Source organism: Lotus japonicus, chromosome 2, assembly GCF_012489685.1.
Source record: "Lotus japonicus ecotype B-129 chromosome 2, LjGifu_v1.2".
Classification (NCBI taxonomy): Eukaryota; Viridiplantae; Streptophyta; class Magnoliopsida; order Fabales; family Fabaceae; genus Lotus; species Lotus japonicus.
In genome coordinates this window covers 82,483,849-82,504,108 of record NC_080042.1, presented here as the reverse complement: position 1 = coordinate 82,504,108, position 20,260 = coordinate 82,483,849, and the positions used below count along the sequence as shown (strand labels likewise).

General features: G+C 34.8%; 4 protein-coding genes across 4 annotated transcripts; 2 read left to right on the top strand and 2 right to left on the bottom strand.

The window, feature by feature from the left end:
• The first annotated feature begins 509 nt into the window (after positions 1 to 509).
• LOC130737127 (decapping 5-like protein) lies at positions 510 to 1,764 on the top strand. The gene is made up of 2 exons (XM_057588895.1): positions 510 to 939; positions 1,637 to 1,764. Exons 1-2 carry the CDS (start codon positions 771 to 773, stop codon positions 1,762 to 1,764), a joined length of 297 nt encoding a protein of 98 aa, XP_057444878.1. The 5' UTR covers positions 510 to 770.
• Positions 1,765 to 2,210: 446 nt separating this feature from the next.
• Positions 2,211 to 5,317, top strand: LOC130737126 (decapping 5-like protein). The gene is made up of 7 exons (XM_057588894.1): positions 2,211 to 2,279; positions 2,342 to 2,416; positions 2,523 to 3,200; positions 3,305 to 3,415; positions 4,476 to 4,658; positions 4,733 to 4,843; positions 4,939 to 5,317. Exons 1-7 carry the CDS (start codon positions 2,211 to 2,213, stop codon positions 5,077 to 5,079), a joined length of 1,368 nt encoding a protein of 455 aa, XP_057444877.1. The 3' UTR covers positions 5,080 to 5,317.
• Positions 5,318 to 5,632: 315 nt separating this feature from the next.
• LOC130740293 (protein MODIFYING WALL LIGNIN-1-like) lies at positions 5,633 to 7,996 on the bottom strand. Its single transcript, XM_057592839.1, has 3 exons — positions 7,445 to 7,996; positions 7,133 to 7,335; positions 5,633 to 6,430 (listed from the first exon to the last, which is right to left on the bottom strand). The coding sequence occupies exons 1-3, from the start codon at positions 7,556 to 7,558 to the stop codon at positions 6,199 to 6,201; spliced, it is 549 nt and encodes a 182-aa protein (XP_057448822.1). The 5' UTR covers positions 7,559 to 7,996; the 3' UTR covers positions 5,633 to 6,198.
• A 2,089-nt stretch (positions 7,997 to 10,085) lies between these two features.
• Positions 10,086 to 16,395, bottom strand: LOC130740292 (long-chain-alcohol oxidase FAO4A-like). The gene is made up of 3 exons (XM_057592838.1): positions 15,917 to 16,395; positions 14,969 to 15,241; positions 10,086 to 12,046 (listed from the first exon to the last, which is right to left on the bottom strand). The coding sequence occupies exons 1-3, from the start codon at positions 16,223 to 16,225 to the stop codon at positions 10,217 to 10,219; spliced, it is 2,412 nt and encodes an 803-aa protein (XP_057448821.1). The 5' UTR covers positions 16,226 to 16,395; the 3' UTR covers positions 10,086 to 10,216.
• Between the last annotated feature and the right edge of the window lie 3,865 nt (positions 16,396 to 20,260).

Below are 20,260 nucleotides of genomic sequence, written 5' to 3'. Positions count from 1 at the left end.
TGGCTAGTTCTGTCACAAAAGTTTACCAGTAAGGTGAGGATTGTGAAAACCTTTATCATGACTACTTTGCTATATATATATATATATATATATATATATATATATATATATATATATATCTGGTTGATATGAGTTTTTAATGTACCTTATCATATCACCAGATTTGAAGGGTGGATTTTGTAGGACTAATGCCTATGAATTAAGTTATTTTCACACCTCTTTACATTGGTGTAACAGGTGGAGAGAAGAGAGATAAAAAGAAATAATAGAAAGTAAAAGATGTGATATGATTGAAAAAGAAGAAAGAAATAGAGAAAAAGTGAAGTTGGAAATGAGATGAGAGGTGTGAACGAATCAAAGCTCAATGGCTACTGAACACAACTATAAGTTTATAACAAAAATAAAATTTGGGTGATGTAAACCATTAAGGCAAGTAACGTCCCCAATGAAGGTGGAACAAGTAGTGCGATATCATATCTATAATAGACTATGACATCATCTTTTTTTCTTTCTTCATCAAAAAACACATCATCTTAAGCTAGGGTTACAATTTTTTTTTATCTAGTACAAGTATCCTTCATAAGAGATAATTTTGTTCGAATCGAGCACATCAACAACAACATTATGGTGACACAAGGAGAAATGGGACATATGAAGAGGCCATGCGATGCCTTGGCGTGCAAGTAGGAAACGCAACACAATCACAAAAATGAGCATTTAAGCGAGCGAGAAAAGCAAACCCTAATGTTAGAACGTAACATCTGATCAACATGGCGAGTGAATCTGGAACGAGAGATCCTTCAACTCCGATGTCGTCGAATTCCATTGAATCCTCCTACATTGGTTCCTTCATTAGCTTGATTTCCAAGTGCGATGTTCGCTACGAGGGCGTTCTCTCTTCTCTCAACATTCACAATTCCACCATCGCCTTGAACAACGGTATTCTACCGCGTTTTCTATATTTCTCATGATTTACTGCTTCGTTTTCTGATCACAATGTCATTTGATTAGAGTGAAACAAATAATGTTATTTCGGATGAAACGAATCCAGAGACTGATACTGTTTGGAATTTGGAATTTGAATAGGATTTGGTTTGGTTATTACTTATTAGCACTAGCTATGTACCCTAATGATGATGGTGGATGGCGATTGACGAATTAACTGGATGGAAATAGTGAGAGTAACTATTGTTGTTCTAGGACAGAAATGCAGCATCACAATCATGTTAATTCTATATCAATTTTACAAATATTACAAATCATGATAACAGATGCACATCTCATGGTCACATGAGCAATTAGTCATTTGTGCATATAGCAGGATTTTGCAACCAAAATAGATGATAGTTGGCAGGCCCGTGTAGTTATAAACTAGTGATATCTGATTGTATGCTTGATTTAGCAGGCATTATCTATACTATGGGTATGAGTATCCTTGTTTGGGATGAAGAATATATACTTAAGTCTTATTTATGCATGGAATTAAAACTGATATTAGTTAGTGAGCTAATTGGTTTGTAACATTAAGGTGGATTTATCATGTGGCAATTCTAACCTTATCATTCTCCTGAAAGCTGTAATTTTTTCAAGCAAATGTTTCTTTAATTTAAAAATCCTTATGTATATGAAATTGCAGTTAGATCCTATGGAACTGAGGGGAGAAGAAAAGATGGTCCACAAGTTCCTCCAAGTGATAAAGTTTATGAATACATTCTTTTCAGAGGAAATGATATTAAGGTAATCATAGTGTTATTGTTTAGCTGATTTGCAATCTATTGCTTTTTATAGAAATTAGCATATAGTGGAATATTTCTGATCTATTACTGTGAGTGTGAAGTATCTCACTCCATCTAGTGCAATTAGGCTTGGTTGATGTTGTTGTGCTGCTGAAAACCATCTTGGTTTTGGGGTTCTAAAATATCCATTATAATTTATGAGTGACTGAAGGTTTGATCTATTGATGGGTCAAATCTCACTTTCAGGTTTTTCTAAGCTTAAGTTCTATACAAAGTGGAGTATCTCTTTCAAGTTTTGCTAGGTTATAGTTTCTACCACAGTGGTTGAAGCCTAAGTTTTATATGGAGCGGAGTTTCGAGAACTGAAGAATAATCAAACCTAATCTGAATGTCTACAATAACTGAGCAAAGCCAAATAGACTATGCTTCATGAAACAGTAATCTGAAGTTTCCGACTTATGTCACCTCTAAAAAATGAAATTTGTAGGGTGGATATGTAAATGTGTGAAGCCCCATGCTGTCTTGGTCATGAAAACTTGTGCTGTATGTGTGCTAAATGTGTTTTATCTATGCTGTGCATGTCCTTATGGATTTTACCATTTCAGAACTTGCAGATCAAGTCTCCCTCCACATCTACCAAAGCAGAAGAGCAGATATTTAACGATCCAGCTATTATTCAGGTGCCTTTATTTAAGGACAACTCCCAAAAAAATCATATTTTGAATGCTTCGACTTATCAATCAATTTGCTTTTTGTTTTAAACCATTTGACCTTTTTCCTTCCCAGTCACAACATTTTGGGATGCTAAGTTCTCCAGTTGCCTCAGTTGGTGGGAGAATGACAGAATCAATTCAAAGGCAAGATAGTCCTGCTATGTCTAGTAAAGCCCTTCCTGTTGGGTTGCCTTCTCATCAATCTGTGACTCAGCTGGGCCCTTCTAACCAATTTACTGCTTCTCAAGTTGCTAGTCATCCATCTTTTTCTACAGAAATGTATAGGCCAGGACACAGTGAGACATCAAACCATAGCTCCCATTCTCTGCTACAATCTAGTTATCTTCAACCTCCATTAGTGATATCACCCTTACCTACGCAGAGTCGCACACAAACTTCAGAAACTCAGGCACCTACAAAAGTGGGATGGACAACTTTGTCAGAATATGGTCTACCTATATCTTCCACAATGCCTTCTTCCCTTTTAAATCCGACTCGTTCTCCTGCTTCGACCTCTTCACAAATTTCTGATTCTCTTGATATTCCATCCCTTTTTTCTACTAAGACACCTATCCCGAATTCTACGTCCGGGAATTTTGATGGACCAAAAATGCCTTCGCATTCCTCACCTCTCCGAGACATAAATTCTATTGAAGATCAAATACATGGACAAGTTTTTCCTGACCCAAGGCCAATTTATCCTCAACATTCTGTCCACCATCCTGCTTTTCCATTTGTAGATTCTACTTCAGTTCCCTTGCCAACACCTTCATTTTTGATAACTCCAGATCAATTTGCACATCCTAGGGAACATTTATATTCTTTAACACAGAATTTGAACCGTAATCGGAATGATATGCATCCTCTGTACCGATACCTTCTCCGGCATCCTCTGGTTCCTCTGTACTGATTCCTTCTCCAGCATCTCAAGCACCATTACTTTCGCTACCAACTTCAGTTCATAAGGTTAGTATACTAACTTGTCCCTTTTAGTTTTATTTATTCGTGGTGCAGGTGGGGTAGGGTGAAGCAGGATAAGGGAATCCATTATATTATTTTAGGGCTACTTATTGCTTGTCTGGTTTTGAATTCATGATTTCTTGCAAATCTTTGTATATAAAGTTGTTAGGATTGAAATGAAGAACTTACAGGAAGTGGATTGCGTCTTTAAGAGATAAGGTTATTCTTATCATTAAACCTGCAATCCTGCGTTTTAAAATTTCATTTCTGACTCAAATATACCTAATTAACAGACATGGTTTGCCTACTGGGATGTGCTTGTAAAATTTTATGAAACTTTATCGTTGTTCACTGGTCATAAAACTAATAATTTACTCAAGGATACCATTTTCAGAAGTTTTGACAAGTTAAATTTTACTATTTAAGCAGGAGTGGGATTGATTTGTGAGGCATGTTTTTTCTAATAATGTATAGAAGGATATTTCTTGTTTCCAAAATTGCATCTTGAAGCAACAAGTTTCTAGCAAGAAGCTATGAAGTGTAGCTATCAATAAATGTATTGCTTTTATGACCACCACTCGACCAAACACTATACGACAGGTTGGAGAACTGGGAGCAATTTATCAGTAATGAACTTGAGAGACAAAAGGTGGCCGAAATTCATGTTTGATTGATGAGAAGAAAAGAATCATGGAAATAATAGCATTGGTACAATAGAAGTCCAAAGTTTATGGAACTCAGTGGCATGACATGTAGTGATGGAACAGGTCATGGAAGATGGGAGACCACATTGGGATTACAAGATTTTGTTGTTTAAGTATAGAAAGAGGAAAAAGAATGCTAAAATTGACAAATTGTATTCATATGATGATATAATGGATGTAATTGCAGAAGACAAAACACTAATCTTTATTTAGATTAATACTAGAATCATCATCCTAACTAAATAATGAAAGAATACAAAAAAAGGATGAAGATATTTGAGTTATCTAAGATATGATTAAGATATTGAAAGAATTTTTTCTGTATATTCTAACCCCAGCATTGTTGATTTTTGCTACCTCAGTACTCAGCTCCACAGTTCACTGAAGAGTTCGATTTTGAGGCCATGAATGAAAAGTTCAAAAAGGATGAAGTATGGGGTTCTCTAGGAAAGGCAGCCACAAAAATAGAGGGAGTGGAGGGTAATGAACCTCCTCTCAACGTCTGTAATAGAGAATGTGATCATGGGATGATACCAAACCCCAAGGTAGGGTTTTTGGTAGTGTAAAGCAAGTTTCGTTTGAACTTGAAATGAACTTCTATTCTTACTTTTCCTTGCAGTCTGCATACAAGAAAGATGACTTTTTTGATACAATTTCTTGTAACTCTATGACTCGGGGATCTAGGAATGGGCAACATCGTTTATCCGAGAGAATGAAATTGGATACTGAGGTTTGCAAACACATGAAGAATTGACTTTGCTGAATATGAAGTTATCCAGAAACTATAATGTAGATTGATGTGTTCTTTATCTGTTTCTTTTTCAGACTTTTGGCAATTTTCAACAGAGGCCTATTGCTTATGGTGGCTATGGTGCTGGTAGGGGTGAGAATTTCCGTGGCTCATATAATTGGGGAAGGGGTCATGGCTATGCTGGGAGAGGGCGTGGTCCGAATTTTCCTTTCTAATGGTACCCATATTTTCTGATGTCCTCCATTCTCGAAGCTCTCCGCAAATTTTGCCTATCTTTTCTGTATAGTCTTTTGCCTTTATGCTAAATGTCAATAATGTTAACTTGTTCCTAGAACTTTCATATCTGGATGGTAGAATGCCATACTTAACGAATTACCACCAGTTTCATTTGTTTTTTTAGTTCATGGCTGGTGTTTGAAATCTACTTTCAAGTAATCTGTAAGTCTATATAGAAATCAGTAGCCATAGGAACTCCTTACTCCTATAATGAATGGTAGTTTTCTTCAAAAAGATTATTATATTTTTCTGGTTCTAATTTTTATCTAGTGAGGCGTACAGATTCATACTTCATGGATTGATGCTGATGATGGCTTTTAATTGCTGATATTGTCTTTGCTGATACATCCCATGGTGATGACTCTTCTGTAATACTTTGGGGATGAAGTTGACATTGAGACAACAGGAAATAAATAAGAATAAGGTTGTAGTTTAATAATGAAAACGAAAAGCAGAAGAAGAAAAAATACAAACGAAACACTAGCAGTCTAGTTGAGATTGAGAATTGATTTTTATTATGCTGACTAGGGCCCAGGCATCATTTCAAAAGACATATGATCTGGCCTAGTTCCTAGACTGTCTTATTTTTTGGCAAAATTATCATTCCTTGCGTGGCCTGCGACTCTTGGTGTTTAAAATTAAATAAAACAATGAATGCAACTGGACAGTTGATAAAGAAATATACAAAAAAATTATTAATCTAAACAGGTGGGAACCAAAACAGGTTCCTATATGAGGCAGTTGCTACCTCATATAAAGTCACTGTTGTTGTTTCGTGTGAGTTGAAAAATAAAGTTATTCCTTTGCAAATTGCACCTTCTTTTACTTAACAAACTCTTAAAAAATTATTATTCCTTTGGAAGCCTCTTGTTGTTCTGAGGTTGAAGGCCTTAGATCTTTCCCTCTGCAACTTGTAAGGCTTCTTTGTAGGTGTAGTTGAAGGTCTTCAATCCATTTTGTACCTTCTTCATGGTTTGTATCAAAAGACTGTCTCTGTTTGCATGTAACTGTATAATTTCTATGTGTTAATCTCTACTTCTCTATTGTTTCACTTTCTTTCACCCCATAGTGTGTATTTTGCGACCCTGGTCTGCTTGGTTGGTCTTTATTGTCAACAAAGCTGAACCAATTACTGAACTTATTGTAACTAGGATCAATATGGCTGAGCCAGCGTAAGTCCCCTCTTTGACTAGATAGCACTCACCATTCAACCACCCCAGCCCATAGGGCTGCCTTCTGTTCATGCTTGTGGCTGTAATTAATAAAATCACAGCAACTCCAAAGCCAACCCTGCCAAGCATGAACAACACCAATTTTAGAATTTAGTATATTTATAAGGCAAAACTTTGATCTCAAGTTTTAATATTTTACTTAAAGGGATAAATGTTTGTAGGTGTTTGAACTTGAAGGACAGACTATTTCTATAATTTTAGACAGATCAGCCAATCCATGTTAAACTTAAATCCCTCCTAAAAATTATTCAACCAGCCAACCTGTGCCAATAGTGGCAAGCCACTTGGCAGACAGTGTCACATATTTTGGGTGAGCCAAGAGTATCCACTACCGTCCGGTAATAGTGATTAGACCTCTTACCGCAAGTGGTAGCATGAAGCGGGTTGACACCGTTTGGATAACTTCTCTTTCCTTATAACCAATTATGGTAAAAAGCTACTAACAGAAGCTCCTCTCCAAAATTAATTTTGACATATGACAGATTACCAAAGATACTCATAGTCTTTAATTCCTTGTCAAAATCAATACAAACCAGAAGAAAGAAAGTTGGGCTAGACAACTAGATTGGATGGTGGAATGTCCACTTTCTAGAACTTGGTTGCACTTGTTATTTTGAACAAATATGTCAATTCTAACAAATAACTTATGATAATGTACCAGCAAATAATTAAGAAATCCATCTGTTTTATTTCCTAGTTCTGAAACTGTTGAATATGAAGTAACGACAACTAACAACAGATAAGCAAAAGGTTAACCTACCAAGAGATCAAAAGCAGAAGCCTAGCAACAGTAGGTATCTTGTGCTGTGCATTTCTTTTCCCTCCTGAGCAAGAATTCTTGAATAATATGGAATTGACAATGACCTGGGCCACAAAGAAGCTAACCAGAGCTGCAATTCCCAATCCAAATGCTTGGCTTGATGGCAAATAGCATAGTTTCCCATTCCATCTAAGATCTTCCTTCTGCAAAACAAACAAATTAAGCATCAGCACTGGCAGGTTTCAGAAAAAGGCAAATACTCCCATCTTGAAAGATTTAATAAATTCAAGGGTTACTCATTATGAAATCTACCTTGTTCCTCTTAAACTCAGAGACTATACACAAGATGAAGGAAACTAAGCCAAGCAAAAGAGAGATTATGATGGATAAGATCACTGAAAATTTGTATCTAGCAGGACTTTCCATGGTGGGGTGGTACTTGTTTCTGTCAAGAGACTCGAGAAGAGAGAATAGGGAACAACAAGCCTTGGAAGCTACTCAAGAAACAGAAAGATGACTTGGTTACTTGAAGGTGTTGTCCATCTCCCTCTACTTTGAATTCCTTCCTTTGTGGTAGTTGGCACCTCCTTCCATATATGTCAATCATTGTTCTGAAGGAGATACCATTCCTAATTGAACCTTGTGTTGGAAAAAAATTAAAAAACAGCTAAAACTTCTCCATTTGGTATGGAACTGGTCAACCGCTTGCTGCAGATAGAGATAGACACCCCCCCTAGAATGAGAATATCTCCAAATTGGTACCAAAACACAACATAAAATAATATATAATTTAACATAAAGAAAACAGTTATCTGTCTAGAATGGTCAATTTTTAACAATGATAATGGTGTGAACTGTGAAGGAGGCTTCTCATTTTCTCTCTTTTGTCTGTATTAATAAGTGTATATAATTACATGCCTACCTTTACAGATAGGCTTCTTCTATTCTTTCGGTTCAAGCGGTGAAGGTTCTATTTATGCTTATGCCACTTCTTTTTTTTCATATGAATAAAAATTGAAATTAATTCGGCTCCAATCATCATCACATATCAGAGCATGTCTTTTAAACCATATGTCACTTACATAGGTATTTATAAATCGTTCATCAATATTGATTTTAAGCAGCCAGAATCAAACACATAACATTCTGGGTGAAAGGAAGTAAACAGTCCTTAAAAACTTTTGAACTTTGTGTGTTGGTTGCTTATGCCACTTCTCACAAGAAAGGAAAAGTCTATTCCATTACTATATTCCCACGTTTAAACCACAATGCAAGTTGAAGTGAGTTGTGTAGGGCCACATTGACACAAATTGGAAAATTAGAAAGAAAAAAAAGTGTGTCAAAGGTGTTACCTTTGGTAATTGAAATTGAAATTGCAATAGGCATTTCCCTTTTCTGATTTGAGGGTTTTTCTCTGACGTTTCCTCAAAGATTCACTCTTTGAATGGCTCTGATTCGATTCCTTGGGTGGGAAGAAGCATCTTCTTCACGTTGTAAGTTCCATTGACTCAGATTTGTTTAATAGTTGAAACCTAATTCCCAATTCAGTGTGCTGGTGGAATCACCATGTTTAAAAATTGTAGCTTTCTTCACTTTTGTGAACTTCAAAGTTCAATGCTCGCAAATGGGTGCTTGAAGAATATTAATTTATGGCTTTTTTTTCTTCCTGGTTCATCTGGGTCATTCACTCTGTGCTTCCCTTCTTCCTGCACCTTCTCAAAATGTTCTCTTGTGTTAATGCCATTCAAATTTTGAGAGCTATATTATATTTCAATGATAGTGGACCCTCAACTATCACCAATTACCAATCACCAAAAACTGATAGGGATGCTTTTTTCTGTTAGTGCTGCCCAGTTAGGATAGCTGACCTTGTTTGTTTATTGTGGTTTTTAAGGTAAAAGCAACAGTCTCATAATCTCATTACTACTGGTTGGTGACTAACTACCTTTTTAAATTTTTAATTATAATTTGCTAGGTTATTGGTGTTGAAGATCATAGATTTGTATTTGAAAATGTTCTTAACCCTTTTTTCTGACTGTTGATGGTTTTCTTGTGCAACAATTCTGGGTTGCACAATGATGACATATTGACATGTTTTCGGTCTAGCTGGATATGAATGAAAAACTAATGTTAATCTGAGCCTCTGAGGCATCTTTACTGGATCTTGTGAACTGTAGAAAAATGAGCATGTATCTTGTCTTGATGATGACAGATTCAAGCCTCCTGTCCTGCCTGTGTCTGCAGATTATGAGCGAATCTCGCATAGTCAAGATGTATTATTCCTTAAAATCAAAATTTTCATTTTCATGATGTATGTAGCATATCTTTGGACAGTCAAAAAGTGAACGAAACTATTATGATTTGAAATGAAAGTCGTTCACTTTAGCTCAACTATTACCCAAATACACTTAATTCACTGGCTTATAGTATCACTTTTAGAATTTGTAAATTTCATGAAGGTTAAGTGCATGTTTCAAGACTCTTCTACTATTGATTCTAAAGACAAAATTAATTATGGGGATAAACTTTTATGAGTAGCCGCTCGGTGTCAATTTTAAGGAAAATGAAGTTATCCAATCATGCTATAAAGTAGACAATCTTGAGAAGAGTTTGCTTTCCCTGCACATAGATGATAAGTTGTTCCATGTTTTAGTAAACACTTTAGACAAAAAGCATTAGGCTCTGCTATAAATAAATGATATGATTGATAGAGTTATTATTGTCATAGATAACCTAAATCCCTTTTTGACCTTGTCATTCATGGTTACATTTTCTTATATATGGGAGTCCAAAATATATCCAGTTTATGTGAGGACATTAAGATCATCTAGAATTCTAGATCACCTTTCCATTCATGAAAAGGATACTCAAGGAGATTGTCAACTAGAATACTGTTATGGCTTAGGGGAAAAAACTAGAATACTGCTACTCTATGAATTATTGAACACCTCTCTTAAAATTATTTAATTTTCACTTTTTTTCTTCTTTTTTGAATAAATTTTTATTTGAACATGATGTTCTGCTCAATGCACTGCAGTACCATTGGAGCTACAAAAGCAGCAAAAGAATACTTTTTTTTGTTGGTCATCTACTTCTTTTCCTTTTAAGAGCTTGAAGAACAGATTGTGCTGTGCAGTAAGCAATTGCTTGAACAGTGATCATTGGATTCACACCCAAAGCTGTGGGGAAAACACTTGAATCTGCCAAGTAAAGGTCCTCCACTTCCCATGTCTCCCCAGTCTGATTCACCACTGAATTCTTCGGATTAGAACCCATCCGGCAGCTCCCCATCTGATGCGCCGAGCACAATGGTGTTTTAAGGTCTGTCAGTGACCTTGCACTTTCCTCTTTGATAAATTTCTCAAGTTCATGAACACTTGCTTGCTTTACATTCAAGCTCTTTCCCTTGTTATGATGAGTTCCAATCTCTTCAGCTCCAGCCGCTGCCAGAATTCTCAGCACCTTGTCAATTCCATTCTGTAAATGCTCTTCATCTGCATTTTCCATCTGATAACTGATGTGGCTTCGCGAATGCACTGTCCCTGATCCCAGATCCCTTGCCAATGCAAATACATGAGCTGTTCTAGAAAACTTCCGCATTCGTTCTTTGATATCGGCTCCAGAAACCCATGGCATGACAATTGAGAACATCCCAGGATGCAATGCAGGTGTCTGGATCACCGCACCGTATCCAGAATCTTCAAACTCCGCAACAACAGGAGACATTGCTGTCATTATCCCTCCTTCGTAGCTCTTCTTATATGCCTCCGGCCACACCTCAGGTTCAGGCGCGTCTGGGAAGTAGCCCCAGGCCATTGTCACTGGATGGAGATGCAAGTTTTTCCCTATGTTACTATTCTTCAAGCCACTTTGTTTAAGCAATGTTGGTGTCCTGAGTGCCCCACATGCTACAATTGTGACCTTGGACTCCACCACACAAATGTCTTTAGCTCCTTTGTATTCATATTCAAAAGCCACTCCACTTGCAACCTTTCTATCACTTCCTTTCTTTTTCCTGTGCAGGACTTTAATTGCCTCGCAACCGGGAAGAATCGCTCCATTGCCGGATTTCACCAAGTCCACCAACCATGTTTCTGTGGTACCCTTCTTTCCTCCATTCTTACACCCCAAACTGCACCATCCACAGTAGTGATCTGGTCCAGAGTTCCTAGGAATGTTACTCACAGGGTACCCCATTTCTTGACACCCTCTTCTCAGGACCGCGTTATTGAATCCTTCATCTTGAATCTCAGACTGAACTCCCATTTTATCACAGACAGCATCCAAGGCTTCTTTGTACAACTCACTTTCAAACAATTCTAGACCATTTTTATCACACCACTCCTTGCAGACATGCTGAGGGGTTTTGATGCATGCAGACCAGTTGATTGCAGAGCCTCCACCAACAGTGGACCCTGCTAGTATGAATACCCTCATGTCATCAGTTGCAACCAAACCACCAGAGAGGTACATTTGATCCATGCTCGGTGCTTCAAGAAGCGAAAGATTGTTCCGAGCAGTGTAGCCTCCTTTCTCCAAAACCAGCACTTTGTAACCAGCTTTTGCAAGAATTCCAGCTATCAGACCACCTCCTGAGCCGGAACCAACCACCACTGCATCACATTGGATGACTAAAGAGGGAGAAGATATGTTAGGGGAGGCTTTCGGCTTCCGGCGAATGACAGATACCGGGAATCCGAATTGTCTGAGAGCATCTGCAGTGATATCTCTTGGGTTGTTCAGGTGGACTAGACCTTTGTAAAGAGGCCCTATGACCTGTTCTGCATCATCCTCTTCCTTATTGTTCTCTTGACCTCCTTGTAAAAAATGGTTCTTTAACTGAGCCTTGAATTCTGGATCAGGTCCACAGTATCCAATTGCCTTCCATGAACAGTTATCTTCTGATTCATCTAGCTGAAATTAAGTGTCTTTCCATGGTGAGTACAAGGTTCCAAGCAACCAGAAAATGTTGTGGATTTAGTACAGTGATTCACATAGACCATTTCATTCAACTATTAATTTCATGTCCATTCAACTAAAGGTGTAAGACTTCACTTGTACCCCATAGACCATTTCATTGAATTCGATTCTGACCAACAGTATATAAATTTAAACATAAAATGTAATTAAGTAACAGAATAATAAAAGTAAGGAATCAAAATTAAAGAATGCTTTACAATATATAGTTTAAAGTAATATGAATAAAAATCATCATTATATGTTGGAAGTAGGACTATTAATTTAAGGGTATGAATTGGTTCACGGATCATCCATTTATTATTTTCGACTATGTTTTTTTGATATTGTTCATCTATTTATGTTCAACCCTAAACTCTCCAACTATAATTCTTTATGAGATTGTTGGAAGTTAAGGAAGACAAAGTCACTGAAGAATATCTCCTACTTACTCCTATTAGTAAATAGCTGGTAGTTGCTGTGGTTTTTTCTTAATAATTTCTATGCGTGGACTATACAAAAGATTTTTACGCAATCAACCAATCAGATTTTAATAATATGGAAAAATCACTTTCTTATTTAATTTACTTAGTTGATGCAACACATTCTTAAAATTTAATTGGTTGACAATGTAATAAAATTTATACACTCTTTTTTTTTGGGGGGGGGGGGGGAGGTGTTTTGTGGGTATGATTATAAGTTTGGACTACTGAACAATTTGGTTGCATAAAGTTTGGGCCAAGCTCCTAGTCTGTAAGATCCAAACCAAGCCTTTCAAAAAAAGATCCAAACCAAGAGGGTGACAATCTTGCTAAAAAATTTGAAACCCTTTTTTTGGCGACAAAAAAATTATGAAGCCACAGCCCTTGCACCAATCACATAGGAACCTAGTGAATTGGGGATGGATCATGAATATTTTGCATCTATCTTTTCTTTACATTAATTGAGTTTTTCAAAATAAGTAATCACTATTAGTGATTATGATACTTACGCTACCCTCTAAACTTTGGTAAGTTAACTAAAGAAACTGTACTGTAGTGATCTATTGTTGTAATTAAAACGTGTGTATACTCAATACTGTATGGATTTGGACATCAAAAGGAGTTAGGTAGAAGCACTTAAATAATGGACACTAGCCAGCTAACTTTCCATGGCTCAGTTGTGTTCTGTTATATATAAACGTTGTATTGATTGAGAAAGTGACACGGTCCTTTAATTAACTCATGAAACAAGAAGCAAAGGACTGAAAAATTGAATGTACTCATTGAAACACAGATGTTAGTGTTTATGAAAGGTGGCTGCACCTATGTAGGGTAAAATTGGAGTAAAAGTAGTTGGGATAGTTTCCAGAGCAGAAAGCTTTGGATCCATATCTTAGTTTTTTTTTTGGGTCAAAGATACAAATCTTAGTTAAATTTGGTAATTGGTACCACAGAAGGTTTTTACACACAATAAATGGCGGAACAACAAGGGCCCATTATGATTAATAATATGTGTGTGACCCAAACACGTAATATAGATATACGTTCCTTTTCCTCATATGGGCCACTTTGTGGTGACTGCTCAAGATACCACTAGTTGGTAAGTTCTTCATATGACCCTACACTCAGCTTCACATACACAATAACATAAACACAACATTTATCAGTCTCATTATCCCACCAATTAGTTTTATAGTGACATTATGCTTGTATTAATATTTCACTAATCTAATTTATTAAAAAGACATATGTTGTTATATATTGTAATTATTTTGGGTATTGAGATGGGCATACATTCAACAATACCTCAGTTGTGAAAATACTTGGCTAGCTAGTTCAGTATATTAATTGAGTCCGAAAGATCGACATTTTGGTGGGACTAATTCTTTTGTTGGGGGTCTTTTTATTACAAACATAAGAGACATGCACCACTTAAATCAATCATTCGATAATTAAATAAGGTATTTTGTTAAATTCTATAACAAAATATTAATTTGGTAGAACTTAGATTTTTTTTAAAGAAAAAAAGTAAAGATCGTAACTTTTTTTATAATAAATATATTTCAACGTACAAATTGCTTTGACCCATTAATTTTTATCTGGGTTCCTTGTGGAGTAGGGTACAGCAAGCAAAACACTGCCTTTAAAGAAGGTATACCATACCACCCAGAAAAAACTTGGTAAATGAAGTAGTAAAGTTTATAACAACTAGTGATTTGGTGGAAAGTAACAACTAGTGATTTGGTGGAAAGTGTCACGTCCAAAATTAAGGTGCATGTGAGCACGTATGAGAACACTTGACCTTGATGTAACACACAACGCTCATAATTTGGAAATGGATAGCATCGACCATCACCAACCTCTCAACTACATGCAATGCAATCGATTATATCACTTTTGACTATTCCAATCTACTTTTAACTTGCACCAGAACTAAATTAACAGTATCAACGTCTTTTGCTTTTATGAATGCCACAAATCAACTAGAAAAATTAATGTTATATAGTTATTACCTTTCATGCACTTCTCAAACAGAAAAAAAATCTTCAACTGTACGCTAGTGACATTTTAATTTTTCTTATCAATAAAGTACTAGAATAAATTAAATATACTACTCATTTACTAGTAGTATCTCATCATGTAAAAATTTTAAACGTGAGAAATAGTAACATATTTTACCAAGAAGTGACAATTACACGTTTGAGAAAGTTGGCTAAAAATGGAAAGGTGAAAAAAGTAGGCACTAGAGTTATAATTAGAAAAGTTGGTGATGACTACAAAATATGTCCACAGTTAATTTATCTTCATGTTAACTTATCTCTATCGTAATTTCTGAATTTAATTTAGAATTGATTATGATAAAACAAAAGTTGTATCTGAAACAGTAGTAGTTTAGTACCTGAGAGAAGAAGACTAGGAGAGTGAGAAGCTTGACGGTCTTGAAGAACATTTTAAACTCACGAATATAGTTATTGAGGGACCAAAACTGCATAATCCGTTGGCGTTTCTCGAGAGAGAGTTCAGGGAAACTATGGATGAAAGGGAACTGGAATGAGAGGCAGAAAATGCCACAAAAAATCAATGTCCCATACCAAGTTGACAGCAGCCATAACACCAGCTTCAGCAACCCTGTCATAGGGTGATGCAATCTCTCACATATCACACCTCCAACCTGTACATTTATCACAAATTAAGAATCCTAAACATTTATATATATTATAATCTATGCCTTATTAATTGGCTTAGTAATTAAAAGCAACAGAAAGAATTTCCCTCCACAAAAGTAATTTTGTTTGGAACTCACAAAAGTAACTTTTAACCATGCCAATTATTTATTTTACATTAATTATGAGCAAATATATTAAGATTTTATAAAATTGTAGTCTGCCATACAGCACATACTCCTCTCAAGTTGCTATCATTAGATAACATGACAAAATTATATAGCCACCACCATTTTTGAACCAAGAAATATATATTTCAGATGGTTTTTTTAAAAGGCATTTTAAGGACAAATAGAAGTGAAAAGCACTGAAATCTTAGTAATCATGGCAACAAAGTCACTCTGCTACTTAGTACAATATTGGAATAATATTTTGGTTTATAAAAAAAACTTTGATACTTACAATACTTTATTGTGTATTTTAATTGTGACAAGAAAATAATTTTTTCTATGAATTTTTCTTTAAAAAATTTGCATGCATAAGTGAAGAAAAACACACACATATGATGAAGAGACTTGATAAAAGCAATCAAATGAGGGCTTTAGCTAGGATATAATTATAATATGAGAAATTTTGAAGGGAAAAATGAAGGAGATTGAAGTTAGCAAGCAAGCAAGCCATACACGCTCAGGTGTTCCTGCCATGGAAGCTGAAATTCGGTAAAAGTTGGCGACGGAATCATCAGAGACATCAACAAAGTCGTCAAGAGAAGGTAAGATGGTGTCACAAAGAGCAGTGAGAGATTTCATCTGCCTGGAAGAGAGAGAGTTTGTGGGAGTTTGGTATTTCTCCTTCATCTCTCCACCATTTAGAAGAAGTCTTTGTGTGTCAATGCTACCAAGCTCAATCACAGTGTGATCTTTCTTTCCCAATCCCAACCTAAAGCTACCCTTTCTAGAGCTCCCATTTCTCATGACACCGTTTTCCTCCATGGTTTTAAATTTGTTCTTGTACTTCAAAGGTAGGATATATGTGAATTTGGTGCCAAACCCTATGGAGTTTAGATGATGCCCGTTTGAGAGAGAACCACCACAAGGTGTTTCTTTTTATAGGAAGCATGAAATAAATGGCTGTTGAATAATTTTATTTTATTCATGAAATTGGAAAACAAGTCGAGAAAGAGTAAGTGTCTAGCTGTATAAGAAAATGTGCATATATGGTGGCTATTAAAGAGACACTTAAAGAGTTCCTAGAGACACCATTTTAAGAAATCTCATGGTTGATTCCATAATTATGTTTGTGAAAATTCCCGATTAATAAAGATTAAAAGAAGAGGCGCCGGCCCTCCAGAAGAATGAAGATTTATAGATGAAGAAAATTAATTAAAATGGGTGAAAATAAGATGACGAAGAAAGTTGGTATCAATGTATAAAAACACTTTAAGAAATATACCATCATATGATTTCAGAGAATTGTTTTTTATTAGTTAGAATATACTTTCATTTTAATTACATTTTTTTATTTTCAAATGTTTTTATAGAAAATTAAAGGTATATTTACTTATATAAATATTTGGGAATATAAAATAAAATAATGATATACAATTAAGCAACACCTTTATAATTAATTATCAGTAAAAATAATGAAAATTTCTTATAATAAACTACCCCAAATTAAGAGTAAAATTGAATATTAACACACTTTATAATATTTTTAATACAACTTTACTATCAACAAAATTCATGCGGTTGAGAAGAAGATAAGTCGTTGCATGAAAGTAACCTGAGATTTTATTTAACGATAAAAATATCAAAGAAAATATCAAAGTATGTACCGTTAGAATTTTTATATTTTTGCTTATAAAAAAAAACCGTTAGAATTTTTATAAATAGAAGTAAGTGAGTGACTAATTATCAAAGTATCAAAAATTAGTTGGGTTATTATTTTTTACCTCACAGTCAGCACACTAAGTAGTAAGAGTTTGATCAAAAAATTATTTTCATTGACAATAATTAAAAATTAAATTGAGTTTAATGGATATGCACTGACAGTGTAAAATAGTTTTACACAGACATCCAATTGAATTCCGCCAAATCAGAAAATATCTTATTCTTTTAATTAAAGTTAAAGTCAAATGTAATTATCTCTCCTATGTGACATGCTTTGATTGGATGACTGTGTAAAACTATTTTACACTGTCAGTGCATATCCATTAAACTCAATTAAATTTCTAATAAATTACTTAAACGATGATGAAGTGTTGAACAAATACACTAATCTAGTTAATTGAAAAATGAGGTATACTTAAGGAGTTGAGAGAGCGGAACACGTAGTGGCGATGACAGCCAAGCATAAACATAAATCTTAATAAGAAAAGTGAAGGAAAAATAATAATAAAGTTTTGAAATAAATGCAACAAATAACGGTACATATTAACTATCCTACCTGCCAACATTAAAGTTCCGGTGCATGCCATGTCTTTTGATTTTGATTCAGCCTCTATTTCTCAATAATAATATCATTGAATCTTTTTCTTTTGTCGTGGTATGGGTGAATCCAAAGGTGGTAGAGTTCATTCCAAATTAATCTGACTATGAACTTCATTTATATAACAGTTTTAATTACTTGAAAGTTTAATTTAATATTTGTAAAATAATTGATTTTTATGGTTGAACCTAAAAAGTAAAAACCCAACAATGAAGAGGAGAGATCGAGCACACGTGAATCCAATTTGTCTGATGATGTCTTGTTGCACGTAGACATGCACATATGGACCATGAATCATTATTGGTTCCGTTGCGCCCGGTTCTAGCTAACGGGTAATGATATATACACACCTCATTTTTTAAACACTTCATTTCTACCTCTTTTTGTTTCTATCTCTCTAATCTTATCATCTATCACATCTTATACTTTCTATCCCTTACTTTTTCTTTTCTTCTTATCTCTCTCCTCATTCCACCTCTTCCACCTCAAATGAGAGGTGTGTAAATAACATTATTGCTAGCTAACCCAACCACCCTGGCCTGTTTAGCCGTTTACAGAAAAGAGAGAACGAGTGATTCTCAAGAAATTAGTGAGAAAAGTCATTGTGGATTCTGATGTCCACCATCTGAATTGGGAATAGGGGATGTTTAAATCACTAAAATAAAATTACCCTAGCTAGTTTAGTTGAAGTGATAATAGTAGTTTGACATGCATCTTAATTAGAAAATTTTAATTTATGATGCATATGTTCAATTACTATTGAATCATCTAAAACTAATTATGTGATTTTACTCAACTTATTTAATTTTGAGTGACTTAAACAACCCTTGGGTAATTTACATTTTTTTATAAGTCAAATAATTGTACTAATATAGGTGTTATATATAAAAATTAGGTGATTAGCTCCGGTTGGCCCAAAAGACTACAACTATAGGCCTAGTGTCGCCCGAGGTAGTCCAAAAATTCCACAACTAAGTAAATACAATGTTAGTCAGTCTAGAGCCCGAAACAACCATAAGTGAGTCTCATCTCATTCAACAGTTAGTTGAACATACGCTTAAGTCATCACATTTATAAAATAGAAGGTCGCCTACGAGCGACTATTATTTCAAAAGTCTTACATAAAGACTTCATTAAGACTCAATGTCTTGAGTATGACTTTAACAACATTTATAAATACAAGCTTGATCATTCTTTTATATAAAGATTACTCATTTTATTAACTTATTTTTTTTTATATATTGATCTGATCTCATACCGACTTGAGAATGTCTTTACATATACAATGGCCATGTCAACACTCAACAGCACACAACCGCACCAATAATCCATTCTTAATTGTGCACCGCTGCATAAGATCAAGAGCTGAGCATCCACTAGCTAGCTATACCTCATATTTTGGAAGAACAGTATATAGTTATGGTTCTTGTGGCCAGCTTATTAACATCACGATCTTGGTTCTGATCAATTAATGTTGCTTGGTGTTGATTGCTCCTCTATATATATATATATATATATATATATATATATATATATCTTTTGGAAGCCAAACTTAACTGTCTTAATTTAATTATAACGTCATTTCCATTAACTCTTCATTAACAAACGTGTCCTCCGGATCCAGATGATGTGTGGATCGGGAAGAAGAGAATGAATATGACAGATAATTTCGAATTTTTTTTAATCTTAAAAATTCCTCTGAAAAAAAAAATTTAAATAAGAGATTTAAGAGTTATTTGTTATGTGTCTCATGTCTAATAATTCATTGATTATATGTTTAGGTCACTACAAATCATTATTGTAGGTTGTTTCTTTAAAAAATGCCCACTTTAATTTTTCGCTCCTTTAATTAAAAACATTGATTCATTGTTTGTCCTTACCATCTTGACTTAATGAGACTTATCCATGACTTCGTGTAAGATTATGATTTTCCTGGCGTAGCCAGCATTTTGATATGGGGGGGACCGAGATTGAACGGTGTTTTGATACGTTGAACAAAAAATCATTGTGAACAAAAGCAAAATTTAAGTGAAATTAATTATTTCTATTTACTATAATTTTGTCTTATCATGACTTCCTTCTACTGTGTATCAAACATGCAGTATGATTTATAAGAAGAAAAAATTCACAAACACTATATATGGAAGATACATAATAAAATTTTATAAAATTAGAAGACATATATAACTATAACTAGTTTAAGTATAATGGATACTAACTAACTTATAAGTTTTTTGAAACCGTAAGTAAAAAAATAATAGGAGCAAGTGTGTTTGTCATCTTAAAAAGTGCTAGAAAAAAATAATGATAATCATTCACACTCATTTGTTTTTTTAGAGACTCATTAGTATTTGATCACAGTCCAATAGAGACATGAATAAAAAATATTAAAACGTAAGATATTATAAAAAAAAATGAGGGAAATCTACTACACTTTAAAAGAGACTCATGAATTCACTATTCCTAAAAGAACTTCCAATCCTGACCGTTTATTTGACTCTCTCTCCATTTTCACTCTTTAATCTTGGCCCTTCATCTGT